The sequence below is a fragment of the Procambarus clarkii genome, chromosome 9 (assembly GCF_040958095.1).
Source record: "Procambarus clarkii isolate CNS0578487 chromosome 9, FALCON_Pclarkii_2.0, whole genome shotgun sequence".
NCBI classification, from domain to species: domain Eukaryota; kingdom Metazoa; phylum Arthropoda; class Malacostraca; order Decapoda; family Cambaridae; genus Procambarus; species Procambarus clarkii.
The window spans coordinates 11,633,229-11,650,786 of record NC_091158.1 but is presented as its reverse complement, the minus strand read 5'-3'; the positions used below and the strand labels follow the sequence as shown (position 1 = coordinate 11,650,786).

At 41.4% G+C, this 17,558-nt stretch overlaps 1 protein-coding gene across 1 annotated transcript in view; it reads right to left on the bottom strand.

Annotated features, from left to right (window-relative positions):
• LOC123766238 (neogenin protein frazzled) overlaps positions 1-17,558 on the bottom strand; it is a gene marked incomplete at its 5' end in the record, with an annotated part of 79,128 nt that overhangs the window by 24,932 nt on the left and 36,638 nt on the right. The window contains 3 exon segments of the mRNA XM_045755259.2: positions 876-965; positions 7,382-7,524; positions 9,996-10,082. Of these exon segments, the coding sequence (XP_045611215.2) occupies positions 876-965; positions 7,382-7,524; positions 9,996-10,082 (320 nt within the window).

Genomic DNA, 17,558 nt, shown 5'->3' with positions numbered 1-17,558 from the left:
GTGGTGCTGCCACCTGTTGGTAATCAGTTTTAAATAGAGGGGCTTGAGCTAGTTTCCGAGTGAAATGTTTGCAGAGTCATTTGGCCATTTCAACACTTCATTTCTGCAAAACCTTGCAGTTGTCCAATTTGCTTTACTTACTTTCTGGAATGTTTTCTTGGTGAGGATGATAGTAATAATCCCTCCACACGCTGTGCCTCTGTGAAGGGGGGGGGGGGGGCAGGTTGTGCCTCTGTGAAGGGGGGGGGGGCAGGTTGTGCCTCTGTGAAGGGGGGGGGGCCAGGTTGTGGCTCTGATCCCCCAGTAGGCCCTATACAGCTCTTGTGGCTGATGTGACCCAGTAAAGGGAGAGCCAGTTATCTCAGCAAGATAGCTATAGAGAACTACCATGGTGCAGATTTTCTTTACAAAGAAAATGAAACGCAACTAAAACAGAACTACAGTAACATTACATTGTAGGTTCAAATGATACAACAGTTTTAAACAATAATGCAGCTTTTACTGTAATACCTAACAAAACTGCTATAATGTTACAACAAAGGATGTCAAAGGGAAAGGCCAAAACATGCCTTCTGTATTTAAACTTGCCTTACATTTTACAAACTAAAGAAAAAATACAAATACTAACCAAACCTTGAATCTCTGTACCAGTATTCATGCATCATTTTTCCTCTCCATAATCATAAAAACAATTAAATTTTGATTAATATTAATATTCTTTTATTTAATTGTTTTTTCATTACATGTGGACTGAGGAGGTGAATTAACTTGTACTGTATTCTTAAATGGCAGACCTTAACTAACAATTATATATAGATAAGGCTAAAACTAGCATAGAAAGGAAGCAAGCTTCAGCAGGATAGGAAGTAACTTACGGAGATAGGTTGACTGGTAAGGGGTGCGGCGGTCGAGGGTAGAGGTAGAAGTGTAAGTCGTGTTCTTGTCATCAGGTTCATACTCAGGTCCTGTAGGAGTTTGCGCATTCAACATTATCTACGCAAGCAACATAGGTTGTGGTGTCTACAGAACTTACACTCTAACTTTATGCTCTATTGATTCTGGAATTTAAATAATTATCCCAATCATTACCAATTTTGAATACTGTACTTGTGTAATCAGCGAGGCAAAATCTTGGATAGCCGACACCACCACCACTGTGAAAGTTGTTTCAAAGGGGTTACACTCCAAGCACTTATCTACACCCACAGAGACAGCATGAACAGTTGCTAGTAAGCTAATGTGGAACATCTGAAGACTACAATTATAAGCTGAACTTACTTTATACATTAAAGCTTTAAAATAAAATTTGAAGAAATTTATCGATTTGTAATTAAATTTTTTCACATGATTTCTAAAAGTAATACCAAATATAGGTTTATTAATTTTGTCATTTATTTTATCTAAAGTACGTCATTGGCTACTATTGTACACTTAAGATCGAGATAATAAATGAATTGCATGGAAAATATTAAAAGTATATTATATATTTGTAAATAATTTCTCATTCACCTTTCTTGTGACACAAAAGCCGAGTCAGATAAGAAATTATCCAATGCAAGGTAAAGATAACATTTTAAATACAAGAAAATTTTATATTATTTATGATAATTAACTATTTTCAAATTATATTTCTTTCTTTAACTGCTGCAAATTCAAATGCTCCATATCCAAGAATTTAGGTTACGCCACAGACACATTAACACATGACAGGCACAGCACTTCACAAACTCCAGTCATTTTAAGTTGACAATAACTCAAAGGAAAACACAAAATGGAATTAAATAATATACATATACTATACTAGAAAATGCAACAGAATTTTATATATTAAATAAGAAAATTATTTTGCTAAATAAAAATCAAACCATTTAATATATATGAATACTGTATTTCCTTTCTAACCAGGATCCTCAATTGATTCTTAAGGTAAAATCTGAATAGTTGCATGATTAAGATCATGCTTAGTCAGGTCCAGTCTGGATTCTGCACTGGTATAGCAGGAATCTTTCCAAACATCATTGTCGAGTTACACTGGTGCTAGAAAGATACTGAGGAAATGCTTGATCCAGGGTGGATTGACTTCTAGAACGTTTATTCATACTCAAGACCTTTCCAAGTGCTACTTTCCATCAAAGAAAATGCCAAGCCTTGATTTCAAGACAAAAAAATTGTTTAGAAAAATGTGCAGCCTTGGATAGGCTTTCTACCTGACGAACAATCTTCTGGTGGGATCTGAGTTCAGGAATGTGTGACTACCCTGCCGATTCCTGCCCCAGCAGCTTCCACTAGCACACCTCTGCAGGACAGGCAAGTTTCGCTCAATTTTATTATTTTAGCTTTGAGTGTGCATCTTGTCCTAGACAGCATGCAAGCAAAATAATTTAGAAATAAGTCTTGAAGTATTTAATGAATAGCTCCATTTTAGACAGAGCACTCAATCTTTATGGGGGTCCTCTTTTCCATCCCTTCAATCCTGTGCTCATGAGTATATTTTCAGGTCAAGGGAATGTAAAACAGTTCAAGATAGCGAACCCCTGTTGTGGTGTAAGTACTTCTATTTGGATCCAGGGAGATAACGGTAGACCAACTGGAAGTTAGTGACATTGTCATTTTTTGTGATGGCAAGTAGTTCATGGAAAGGCTTTGAGTATATATAAATGAACCTCCTACAGATCACTCCAGGTATGATTTAACATTTTCCAGTACCTCTCTAACACCAGTATGACTCAACAAGGACATCTAAAAAGGTCCTTGCATTACGAAGCAACTAATTAGGATAGCTCAGAAACAAGTCATATAAGACTTGTACCTTCTTTTCTTGCAGTAATTGATTTAGTCATGAAAGTTGCCTGTCATCTGTTATACACAGAAAAGCTTAGAAATTGGGAAAAGTGACTTTGCAATGCTATTGGCTCACATGTATGTACATAACACCACAGTGCCCAACCCCCCCTCATACACACATCCCAGTTAACTTACTGAAAAGTACTTAGTTAATGGAATGCTTAGGAGGTAGGGGTTACTTAAACCAGGACAGGAAGAGTTCATGCAATGGAAAAAAAACAGTGTTGAATGCAATGAAACACCTCTTTCTAGTGGGTCCTTTGGTTGCTCCCTAATGCAACTTCCTGGCAGCCCATCCTCTAAAGACCCAAAAGTGATTCCATGCACCTGCCAAACCCCCTGTTTATGAATGAAAAACGGTTTACACACAACTCACAACTGATGATGTTTGAACACTTCTGGAACAGGTGCATCACTGACGAATTTTGTTCAAACAACAACACTGTAAATGCTTCACCCCACGTACTACAAATGCAAATAATCGCCAACAGAACCTATACACCTAACCTAACCTATGCCTATATATATGCACAATATGCTAATATATTATAATATTAATTTATATTTGAGAAAATTCCCATTTTGAATGAACAGCATGTAAAAATTTATGAATGTGTCTGTAGGGTCGACCGCTGGATGTAATCGACTTGAGTCGAGGATGGGTTGTTCCTGGATAGCTCCACCCAATTTGAGTCACACCAGGCCCTTGCAAATCTTTAAAAAACTACCAGAGATCAGAGGCCAAAACCTGGTCTTCTCACAGAGGCACACGAAGCAAAGGATTCATCACTGTAGGAACTGAAGAAAAAAATCCACTGGAAAGGTAGCATGAACCAAACAGACAACAGTTTTCTATGTACTGATTTTACCCTATACAGTGGTACCTCGGAATGCGATTGTCCCTGTATGCGAGGTTTTCGGAAGGCGAGGTGTATTTACTCCAAAAATTTGTCTCAGAAGGCGAGGGTTACTTCGGGAGGCGAGTTTGGACGCGAGTTTGTTGATACGCGTACAGCCGACCTAGCGCGTTCGTCGCCCCTCCGCCCCTCAGTTTATTATTGTCTCGCGCTCAGTGACTACCCCCACATCAATTCTTCTCGCGGATTTTCAGTGTTTTGTTGGATTTTTGGTGATTTGTCTATATAATTTGTTATTATATATCTCACCATGGGTCCCAAGAAAGCCAGTGGTAAGGATAAAGGCCAGAAAGCTCATGTGAGGATGACAATAGAGGAGAAACAAGAGATCATTCGGAAGCATGAGAACGGTACACGTGTTGTTGAACTTTGTAGGCAGTACAACAAAGCCACATCAACAATATGCACTATACTTAAGAAGAAAAATAAGATTATGGGTGCTAAAGAGGCAAAAGGAGTAAGAACATTAACGGCACAAAGACCACAAATACTTGAAGAAGTGGAAAAGTTGTTATTAATTTGGATACACGACAAGGAGTTGAGGGGTGATAGTGTTTCGGAGGCCATTATTTGTGAGAAAGCCAGGGTGTTGCACGAAGACCTTCTAAAGAATACCCCTGCAACGAGTGATGCAGATAAGAAAGAGTTTAAGGCAAGCAGGGGCTGGTTTGAAAAATTTAGAAAGAGAAGTGGTATCCATAGTGTTACAAGGCATGGGGTTATGTGATGTGATTATGGAAGGGGACTCCCCTTCCAAACAGTAACTCCTCTCCTCCTCCCCCCTCCTCACCATCTTCCATACGCCTACAACACTCGACAGCAAGGTAAGTAATAACTGGAACACAGTTTTGTAGGTTTATTTAGATGAATTAGGTAAATTAGGTATAAAAATTTAGTTTGATGTGGGGTTTTTGGGGTAGTCAGGAACGGATTAATTCATTCCCCTTTATTTCTTATGGGGAAATTAACTTCGGAATGCGAGTTTTCGGAAGGCGAGGCGTCTCCAGGAACGGATTAAACTCTTATTCTGAGGTATGCCTGTACTACTTTATTTTGGGTTTATTTATTTTTTTAATTTTTTAGTTTTTATGGGTTTTTTATATTTATTTAACTAGCTGTTGCCTGTTTTGGTTTGATCTAACATTCTAATGCTTTTTTTTCCTTGGTTTTAAGTGATCTTTAATCATCCGTCCCTTGTGCCCCTGTGAGGTGACCAGGTTTTGGCCTCTGGTAGGCTTTTTATGACTTGCAAGGGTCTGTTGTGAAACAAACTGGATGGAAATATACAGGCCCTCTCTCCACCAAGTAAATTGCTTCTCCACCAAAGAAATCTTTAATTTTTCCACTTGAAATGGCATATCTCCAGTGCACAAGTTTTCTACACTATAATAATAATTCACTGTGTTGGGGGAGAGGAAGCCAGAGTGTATTCATACATATTAAGCTTTTATCGAGGTCCCCCCCCCCTCCCCAAGGTCAAATTACTGACCCTGCCCAGGTTGTAACTCCACAACAAGCTGACTAACTCCTGAATACCTACTTGCTGCTAGGTGAACAGAGGCCATTTCTGTCCACTCGGGATTCTAACTCCGAATTCTCGATTGTGCGCCGAGAACGAACCTGTCTGTACTGTACTATCGAGACCGTTAAGATAATGCACTATACTACCGGGACACTATATAAATTAGCTCTGCTCTGCAGGTACTATATCAACTACACATATCCTACCTCCAATATGCAAGTCCCATCTCCAACACAAACTTTTTCTCTCATACATAAACCCTTTACCTAGTCCTATTTCAATTTAAAGTTCAAATTACACTAATTCCTATTTTCACTAAACAAATCTTGTCATAAATATATCAATCTGACTTTCAGTAAATAATCACTATGATATTAAACAATGTGTTTATTATGATAATTTAATAATTGGTTTTGTTGAGGACAGGGAGCCTGTGTATATACATATACTTTAGGTTTGTATCAAGGTACTACTGATCCTTCCCAGGATGCAAGACCATAACAATTGCTTAACTCCTGGGTACGTATTTTTTATTAGATGATCAATAGCATTACACGAAAGGAAACATGTCCAACTATTTGTCTCATCTGGGAATCGAACAGGGATTCCCGATTGCGAATTCAAGAATGAAGCCAACTGTACTACGAGATCCTAGTACAGTATGAAAAAAACTGGATTACATATCATTTATAAACAAAATAAAATTATGGCACTAATGCAAAATGGAACAAAAAAAAATAGATCTTAAAGCATTCATGAAATGAGAGAGCATCATTTTAAGAGTAAACAGCAAGGAAACACCAGCTGCCAAACACACGTTTTTCATCCCACACAATATGGCTGATGGAAAAGAAAAAATACAATGACCTCCCTTACCGCACACACACGAAAAATATTTTACTCTCAAGGGTGCCTTTAAGAGATAATGCCACACCAAACTATAGCTATACAGTAATAGTAATAATAGTAGGGTCCAAAAGCTGGTGCTGATTCCCTGCAAACAGCCAAATAGATAAACACATGATACTATGAACAGGCATTGCAGATACGAAGAAATTTGGTTGGCGCATTGTTAAAATGTCCTCCACTACGAACATCTTATTCCATACTGCATGAAGTTAAGACATACTGTAATAAGTTGGGAGACAAATATATTTATGATAACATTTTTCTTGCATGGGTTTTATCGTATCTAACAAAAATATATATAGGGTTAGTGGCTTATAAAGAAAGCAACTAGATAGAGTCAAATTAGACACAGCTGGAAACCTGTGAGAGATTAAGCAAGAACTAATATTAATAAATGCTCTTTTCAATTGGTATCTTCCTAGTAACAGCTTGGCAAGTAGATTGAAAATGTTCTTAATTCTGTTAAATTGTGTTTTAAATTCCTTATGCTTTGATAATAAGATTAGCATCCTTAAAATTTACCAAGTGCTGCTCATTGTATCTATGTATAATGTAACACACACACACAAGGCAGAACTAATAAAATGGGAGGAGCATACACAATACTCTGAAGTAATTTAACAATGTATAGTAACAAATGCATCATACTGAATTTTAAGAATGTTAAACTCATTATCAAAGAAGAAAACAACATTGAAAGGAAGTGCAGAGAACCTGAATCCATTAAATGCAACATCACCTTTGAACAGAATAAAGGCAATCCTAACAATGTTTTACCATTCTCAAACTGTTTCTATATAAAGAATGTGAAGCTATTTATCAATACAATGTTCTTGCTTAGTCTCTCACATGTTTACAGACCTTTCTGATTTAGGCTCATCCCTTCCTTATAAATAACTAGCACTGTGTATCCATTAGATTTTGTTATAGCCCCCATACACTAAAATGTCAATTAGCATAAGTCTACATCTAACTTGCTGTTTCGAATTAAAAATACAATTCTTCTCACAACTTATACCAGATCTATAAATCCCCAAAACCAAAAAAATAGTACATGTACTGTATAATCAAAGGTCATGTGCATATCAGATCTCATTATAATCCTTTTAGGAGATGATGGTTACGCTCATCTATGCGAAAAACAAAAATTAATTTAATTACGTAAGCTATTCACTAATTTTGCTCTGACCTGTGTGGTTAATAATGGCCGCATGATTTGGTGAACTACTGCGTTCACCCTTGTCAAAGTTTTTAAGTTCCAGATGATCGTGATGAATCCACAGGTCTGGAGGCTGCACCTCTGGTTTGTTACTCTTGCTGCAACTGCCAACTCTGCAGACACATTAAGCAGTAATATTAAAGAAGCATTAAAGGAAATGCATTGAAGTATATTTGCAGAAAGTATTGTTTAAAAATGAAGCTTATAATACAAAGGCAGAAAATATTATATATAAGTAAATATATACAGTATTAAATATGCGTCTTGAAAAGTAATTATCCCATGAAAGCACTGACAATAAATATATATAAAACTATGTGTAAGTATTGCATGTTTTTAGAAGAGTGTGGAGACGGCAAATATCTAAAATAAAGTATTGAGTAAAATAAAATATCACTTTCTGGGTTGCACCTGGGTAGCTTTCCTCAGTTTGTTACCCACAAAGGACACCGACTCAGGATTCTGGGGACAATTTCAGCACACCAAGGGCCAAGTACCCTCTTTAATAATCTTGTCCCTTCCATATGGTGGGAAAGCTCGTCCGGATCAGAGGTTTACCCACTACCGAGATGAAACAACAAACCAAAGGAAATAACAATACACTCAACTCTCCTTCAAAAATTGTCAGGAAAGGAACCCACCTCACACTCAAGCCACCCCTGCATATCTCTGATATAAATAACACGATAGCAAGGTATGGAACAGTGCCTATTCATTACACTTCAACACAATATTTCTTGAGTTTGCACCTCTACATAGTTACCCTCTCAGTTTATTCCCCAAGGTGCCCCAAAAAGGGACTAAACTATGTAAATAATAGAAAACATGCTCTTATACATGACAAGGGGAACCGTGTAGATTGGAACCGTTGACCTCACACTTGACAGTTGCCCAATGGTGGTACAGTGGACAAGAATGTGGTAGATTAGGAATGTACCTGACTGTGAGGGCCCTGTTGACTTTCCAGCCATTTTGGGTCCAAATGTTGCCAGTGGACATACGAGGAAATAGCTGTTAATGCAGCATCTCGCTACAAAATACAAGTTTTAGGGTAGATATGTGGCGACTAAGCTTTATAACCCTGTGGATCAACTGGGATAGCAAAGCTTTCATGCATGGCAGCATAGAGAAAGGATTCAAGAACAAAGCCCAGCAGTAGAATCTCAAATAATCCACTACTGGACAAAGAATGTGATTCTTTTCTAGTTTGAAGAAAGATAGTTTGAAAAAATCTCCGATCCATTGGCAGAGATTGACATGGCATGACTCGACATGAAAAAAACTTTTTCTGGGCTAAAAAAGGGTCTTGCATTGTGTGGCATAGCTCAACGAGAGGAACAATATAGTAAAAGGTTTTTAGATATTATAATTATATACATGTATATATAAAATGGCCATTCATTATATGTAGCATCACAGATAAACAAGCACCAACGCAAGAAAATTATACAGTTAGATGATCACTCATGATCATCTGACTGTATAAATGCTGAATATTTATAAACAAAGTACAGTAATATTGTCTACCTGAAAAGTAACATTAGGAAGCTCATCTCAACTTGAAGATCAGTCTTTATATATGCTGTTTTGCATTGTTTGGTCAAACCCTGCAAGACATAGGAATATGCAGTGCATTGGTCTGCATACCCAAAACATCCTGGAGGCTTTATCATATTCTTAAGTAACTTATAACCTTTACAATCCTTAAAACAATGATGTGTATTTTTCAATTACCACTTCTTGCACCACTAGTTAATCGTCTAATATCAATTTCCATTTCATAATCATACATCAAAACTAGCATTCTACTCCATTAAACAACTTGTTAATACACGTAAATTCAATTAAAATGTATGAAGAGAGTATCAAACAATCAATAACTTAAGATAACTATAACTGCATTTTACACCTTTGGAAATTTTAATACAAAAGATCAGAAGGTACATAACAGGGCACTGTACAAGCATGAAGACATATTAACAAAATATCTGGCTCTGAATACATATGAAAAGCACTTTTCTGAGCAGTATACTCGGTTGCTTCCAAAGGCAATCAAGATCCTACCGACTTCTGCTTCTGAGTTAGGGCAAATTAAAATTTTGCATCAGCACGGCAGGGAATTTTTTCAAACTGTCCTCACTGGGTCATACTGGTGCTGGGGAGTCACTGGAGAACACACAATCCAGTTCAGAATGTTCACAGAAAAGTGCATTACATAAACTCAAAAGCCTTCTTAGGCACAACTTGGCAACATATATCGCCAAGCTGCACTCAGGTTAATTGCCTAACAACCCAAAATAGATCACAACCGCCAAATGCAACCAGGTAGCTGTAACTGCACCACAACGAAGCCTACCAACCCATCCTCCTAACATTCCACCTGAATCCTATGCTATGAGTAAACCACCACCAAGCACAGGTGAGACAGGGAAGAAAGAGTGGAAATGGGAGCAACCAAGTGTACTCCTCAGAAAAGCGCTTTTCATATGCACTTCAAGCAAAATTTCTGAGCTATCGCACTTGGGTGCTCCCTAAAGCAAGTCTCAGCAGAAGCCACCCTAAATACAACAAGGGTAAGGCTCACCTGGGCTGCAGAGTGATGTTAACAGAAGCTGCAGAGGGAGAAGCGGCAGGAGGAACAGCAGCCGCATCCCCCAGGACCCGACCTCGCCTGAAGAGAAAAGGGTCATCATGATGAAAGCCTGCCCAAGGCCACACTACCGATGCAGGTGGGAAACCTTGGAAGGGTACCGGGAGGCAAACATTCACCTGGACTTCCTAAACCCTGACCACTGATGACAACACAAGATACCAACAAAAAGAATGCCTTCAGCATGCCAAAATCTCAAAGATCATGGCCCCATAAATACACTGTGGCTCGCCCAGCTTATCCATTCTTTGACACAACTGACATGGGCTTTAATACACATAATCATGTGTGAAGATTCAGAAACAGAAATGCCACAGGACAATTGGAATGGGGCACTGTAAGATGATGTAACGAGGTTTTGATCAAGATAGGACCTTGCCTTTAAGATCCAATGCTTGGCTAAGAATAAAGACATGTAAAGGAGTCCCAACAACCAAAGAAAATAAACCAAGAGTGATGAAAAGGAGCATGGTGCTTACTAACCCATAAGTCTGTTATAAAAACATAGAGGAAGATAGTCTTCAGGGAAATATTTTCAAAAGAGGAGAGATATGAAAATGAAGAAAGAAAAGCAAATACAGCATAGTATTGAGGAAACAAGTGGGTTTTAAAGAAGAAAGGGAAAGATGAGTATAATATAATAATATGCCCTCCCAGGCTTAAGGAATGTAAAGCTGTACAGATTGAGACTGAAAGAAGCAACTCATCCATAGCAGCTCCGGGACAAATATATAATATTGGGCATGAGATACCGGTTCAAAAAGCTGCAAGAAATGACAAGACTGTAAGGCTGAAAAAGGCAGGATATCAAGCCACCTCCTGGCTGATGATGTCTTGAAGTGATGAATAAGGGTCACAGCCACCTGCTCTCCATAAAAGCTGCTATAGACCTGCCCTAGAAACATCACACATGAAAATCACTGGAGTGCCAGGTAGTTTTCATATAACTGAAGGCTGATCCTCAGCATAAGAAGTTCAGGAAAAGAAATCAAATAGCAGCATTATAAGCAGAGCTGGAAATAAGCCCTCTTCTTATAATGAAATGGCCACAAGGAAGCTAGTCAAAAACATCTTGAACTAAATAGGATAAATCGACTTCAAATGGGTTCCAGTTGAGACAGTGCATTCATGGAAAAAGCATCCCAACTGAGGGAGAGTGCTGCATAAACAGTGAATGTGTACTTTCATGTGAATGCAAAGACATCTACATGAGGCATATGGAATATGCCGCATATCCAATTACCTGTTGATCATCTGTTAATTTTGATAGCTCTTCTGTTGCTGCAGAATTGCCTGGGGGTCAATCTTCCCTGGTAATTGACTTGACTGTAAGGTCAATTGTCGTCATAATCTTCATGGTCATATATCCATCACAGCCAGGCACATTCAACACTCTGCAAATGCTGACCATTGTTGGGACAAAATTTCAAGAAGTAAGAAGACAAGGTTTGGGCAGTACTGTATTTAACACCATAAGAAAGACCTGGAGATATCTCCCCTCTTAAGGAAAAAACATCACTGAAACAATGAAGTGGAGACAGGGAGACAGCAACAAAAATGTTGGGAACCAACATGGTGAAAGCAGAAGATAAAGCTCCAACCCTCACCAGACATGCAAGTATAAAGCTCAAGGCAAGGAGCTGGAGGACTCCAAAGCACCGAAGCTCAAAAAGCCACCATAGGAAACTCCAAAGACCTCTCAAAATCACAAGACCCACAAGTGGCAATCCCAGAGCTGGCAAAGAGCATATGAATGGTGAAAATCAATTCAACAGCTTCAGGAAGATGCAACCAAAAGAATTCGCCACTTACAAAACTGAGTTAAACCCAGATGTTCTGGTTCTCCTGGCATGAGAAGGAAAGCTTTCTAAGAACACAAGATGATGACAAGCTAACTGGGAGAGAGCTATATCCAAGAAAAGGGAGAATGCCATGATACCTCACATACCAGTCCCAATCAAGTAAGAAAGCCAAAACTGGCCAGCACTGCCAATATGTTCCAAGACTGATAGAAACCCTGGGAGCCAAATTTAAGCTGAAGGGGAGAATCTGAAATTAGGTGTTATTGAAATAAAACCCCAGCCAGTTCTGGATCTTCAGATGGATGGGTAAATGCCCATAGGCATTTCACAACCAAATGGTGAACAATGGACATGTTGGTCATCATAATGGTTGGGCAAAGAATGTGTTTATGGATGCCCAAGACATCAAGAACTATCCTCTTCTTGGTATAACTAGAGACATCGAGGATTATCCTCTTCTTGGTACAGCACGAGATAGAGGATTTTCTTCTTGGTATAGGTCGAAACATTGAGAATTATCCTCTTCTTGGTATAGCCTATGACATCAAGGATTAGCCTCTTAGTGTCGCTCCTCTTTCCCACCGATATGCGACGTGATTGAACCAGAAGAGAATGCTTATCATCATCATCATCATCTTCCCTCTGGCCAACAAAGTCCAAGTGTGGACACAAGTGGAGTAGATTTTTTATCTATGGCAATGAAACTCCAGGGAGTATGTAGTGACCAAGTCCAGGATGGGTCCATTCTGCACATATGGCAGGAGGAAAGCTGGAATACCAAATTTCAGTGACTGAAAATATGTTCAGAACATGCCCAACACCTGCTACACCTCATCAGGAAGGAGATGAGCAGAGAGGGAAAAAGGAGCTTAATAAGACAGATCAATTAGCCCATAGGGTGTGGGAAATGCATCCTGTAGGCATCTCAAGTTGCAACAAATCCCTCACTGTAACGAACTGGGGTTGGCCCCATATACTACAGTTCTTTGAATTGAGGTTGTATTGTATATGGCATATGTCAGCATCTCAATTTCAAGGTTTTTTATGTTCAATTTCTGTACTAACGGAGGCATTTATTAGCTATGGTTTGTTAAGTTTCTTCCATTTAAAATCACTTGTTTATTATAATTATGGAAAGACCTATTTGTGAACCCTAAACCTGAATCTTGTACAGTATATAGCTTTAGCGTGTGCCTAAGTTTACAAAATCAGGGTATACGTAGTTCCCAAACCCTCGTTCCAGCACTGTTCACAGCCACTGAAAATGGCTGCCTGCCAAATACTATTGACACAGTCACCGCTGCCTCTTCCCTTCCTTCACCACTGTCTTCTTGCATTTTATGCACAACACATTCCCCCAATATTTTATAATGAATACTGTAAAGTAAATAAAATTGAAAATTATGCACGAGTAACATATTAGCTACTCCTCCCTCTATTTGTTACTACATCCTGCCATACACAACTCCTCCTGCCATCAACATGTAAGAGCGCCTCCCTCCATCAACATATACTGGAATGTGCGCCTCCTTCCATCAACATAAATGTGCGTGTCCCTCCATCAACATATATGTGCGCCTCCATCCATCAACATATATGCATATATATTAGCATATATAGCATCTCCCTCCATCAACATATACACACTTCTTCCTCCATCAACAAATATACACTTCTTCCTCCATCAACAAATATACACTTCTTCCTCCATCAACAAATATACACTCCTTCATCCTTAAAAATATATCACGCCTTCTTCACCAATATTTCAGTTCTATATTTATATATATACAGTATAACCTATCAACCTAACTACACTTTTAATTATAGATAATGTTAAATAATAACCAAGGATACAGAATTTTGTAACATCAGTATCCATAAATCACATAAGAAACTTGTATCATGTAACAAATTTAGGAGCGTGCTGTTGTCACCCATCGACAAAGCAAATGGCCAATACCCAGATAATATTTACAGCATTCTCCAGCTCAAATAAACCTGTGCTATTCAGTTCTGAATAACATGAAAGATAGGAGAAATATAATATTTATCAATATGATAATCATAAATAACATGTATATTTTTGGGGCCACAAAATAATCCCCCAGGAAGGGATTTTGAGAGATAAAAGGTAGTGGTTAGCAATGCTTCGCTCATCACCACCAGCTGCCTCCTTCCTCGCCTTCCTCCCTTCATTATTTATACATAATCAACCCATTCCATCCATTTTACCATAAAAAAATGTAAATACATGTACATGGTTTTGCAATACCAGACAATATAAACAACATACCAAATTTCCATCACATTAAAAAGTGAAGGAGTGTTGTTTGCTACCTCTAATAGCAAAGAGGCTGACTGATAGATATTGTTCACAATCACTCTTTGGATCACATATACACATCACTGCTATCCGATTTTAAATAACGTGAAAGATGAGAGAAGCTAAATGTTTGTTAACACAAGCATTTATGCAAAAAATAGGGGACAAGTTACATGTTTACAATTTTTGGTGTGCAGGATTGCCTGAAACTCCTTCATGACCCGTCTTACCTAACCCCCACCTTGTTTAGCCAGATTTTTACCCATGTGGATATTCTTTAACACACTTTAGCCAGAGCCTTGCCCAATAGCAATTTTTGGGTTGTTAAGAAACTTTTTAATCCTTAGGCAGCAGTTATGGAGAAATGGTCATACCTGCCTGTGGACTAAAAAACTAAAAAAAATCAATTTTTTTTTTTTATTATATAATTATTAATTTGTATGCAAAGTGTAAGAAGAACACAAAAATAAGTGAATATTTATCATTTCACTGAGTGGAGGTGCTCTGCTAGGCTTGGTCAGGCACTTGATGACGCCTGATGTTTGACTTTGCTGACGCTTCTGTTTTATCCTCTGATGTTCACTTATTGTTTTATCACTATTTTCTAAATTTACATCCACAGAGAGGTACAGTAGAATCTCGAGTGACGAGCGCCTCAATTGGCGAGCAATTTGGGTAACGATCGCCCCGATCGCCGATAATTCGTCTCGTTTGGCGAGTGCTTGTTTGAATAACGACACCACCACATGGTGGGGTCACTCTGCTTCTCGCACATTCTTGAACGCCTCTGACGATGCAAATAAATTATTTTTTTTGTTTAAAGATGCTAATGATGCTGGGATGTAAAGGGGTGACTACTGTGATGCAAAGTATTGACTTTTTTGTAGAAAAAACCAGCGTTGAATGTAATGAAACGCCATTTTCTGGGTGAGTCCCGGAGGCTCCCCGGAGCTATCCCAGGCTGATATGCTAATGTCAGACTTTGGCATCAGTCATGTGTACGGAGTTCTTAGGCCTACCGGGGACCACGGCCAGAACCGGGCCCCCTCAGAGAGGCAAGGGGAGCAATGGCCTATAGAAGCCCCCGTGTAGTTGGAAGCATTCTATGTCTGCCATCGACCGGAACAGGCACCCAGAAAGGTAAGCACCCCAAAACAAACCCCTATTCTGGTTAAAATTGCTACCTAAAACCGAACTAGTGGATAGAACTCCCCAACCGAAAACAAGCAAACTAGTGTGACGTCACACACTGCCGCGCCGCTGTCTGCGCAGCTCCCCCCTCCCCGGGAGGGGGAAGGGGGAGCCCCAGACCCCCCGCGCCGGCTACCCACACCTCAGTTCTTGAGGCTGGATGTCAAAAACGCGAAAAACCGCCGACCGGAGGGAGGGAGGGATGCCGGGGAGCCTCCGGGACTCACCCAGAAAATGGCGTTTCATTACATTCAACGCTGGTTTTCTGGGGGGAGCCCCGTCGGCTCCCCGGAGCTAACTACCCACAGACAGAAAAAGAGGGACTTACCCGGGAGGCGGTCGTCGCTCACCCCTCAACTCGAAGCCGAGACAACTGGCTGCAACCGCCGACCCAAAGCAACACAGGCCCGACGAGGCCCAGGGACATTCACAAGGTAACGAGCAGCCAGGACCCTGTTCGACCGCCAAAATCCCTGCGCCCGAATATCAGACCAAGACATATTCCCAAAGACGGCAGCAAGAGCCGCGAACTTACGATCGTCATGGGCACGGGGATAGACCGCAGGCTGGCTGGACCTAAGAACCCTGCGGACGACCTGAGAGACCCGAACCCGCGAACAGGGAAGAAGGGAAACCGGATCAACCCACAGCGCGTCCCCGGACACAGAAGCTGTGGCGCGCAAATAACGGCGAAGCGCCGCAACCGGACACAAAACATGATGCACCCCCGGCCTGACCAACCAAGCATCAACCACCCATGGACCCCTCCGGAACGCAGCAGTCTCATTCTTCGCCAGAAAAGAAGGAGACGGCTGCAAACGAACAAAACTATCACCACGACCAAAAGAGCAGAAACCCCTGCGCCGGAGGAGAGCATGAAGCTCCCCTACCCGACCCCCAGAGGCCAAAGCCAACAAGAAAAGTGCCTTGGAAAAACAATCCTGGACCGAAGGGGCCACAACGAAACGAGGAGATGAAAGGAAAGCAAGCACTCTGTCCAAAGACCAGGACGGCTCAGGCGACGCCTGAGCAGGCCGGAGGTGAAACAATGCACGAGACAGCTTGCGAAACGGCGCAGACGTAACATCGATACCGAAAGCAAGCTGAAGCGGCTCCACCAGCGCCGCACGATACGAAGCGACAGTGTTAGGCATAAGATGACGGTCCTGAAACAACCACGAGAGGAAGGACAAGACCACCCGAACAGACAAGGAGCTAACACGACGAAGACGCAAAAAGAAACGGAAGGACCGCCAGGAAACTTCATACTGCCGCCGAGAAGAAGCCCTCAGGTGGGACACCAACAAGGAGGCCACCTGATCACCATAGAGATGATGATAGACTCGAGGCAAAAAAACCATACGCGAAGACTCGAGGAGAAGATCGAACCAGCCACGTGACGTACCGGCCCGATCTGCTGAAAGAGGCGGAGCCGCGGGAAAACCCTCGGGTTCGGACACCGAGCAACCAGCGCCTGAAACCAAGGCTGCGCCGGCCACCAAGGGTCCAGAAGGACAACTCTCCCCCGGTAAGTCTCTAAGCGAGTCAGGACCTGGAGCAACAGCCGAACCGGGGGAAAGAGGTACAGGAACCCCCACCTCGACCAGTCTAGCCGAAAGGCATCGACCCCGACGGCCTCGCAATCGGGGAAGGGCGCCGCATAAACGGGAAGACGCCGCGACCACGCCGACGCGAAGAGGTCCACTTCGGGGCGCCCGAACGTCTGGCAAAGCCAACGGAAGGACTCGTCGTCAACCGTCCACTCCGTGGAGAGGGGAACGAAGCGAGACAGGGCGTCGGCCAAGACGTTGGACACGCCCCGTACGTGAACCGCCAGGAGAGCCAAACCCCGAGAACTCAGCAGACGAGTCACCCGAAGCGACCAACCCCAAAGAGACAAGGACCGCATCGAACCCCCGCGGTTCAGGCAATGAACCACCGGAGAGCAGTCCGAATGGAGCCGAATCGTCGATCCGCGGGCCACCCGAATCCTCCCCAGAGCAAACCACACCGCCGCGAACTCCCGCACCATACTGTGAGCTCGACGGAAGGACGGATCCCAACGCCCCTGGCCGGCCTGGTGAGCACTGGTCACAAAACCCCAGCCGAGAGACGACGCATCCGTGTACACATCGAGCGAGGGCTCGGGTAGGCGCCAAGGCACTGAACCCCGAAAAA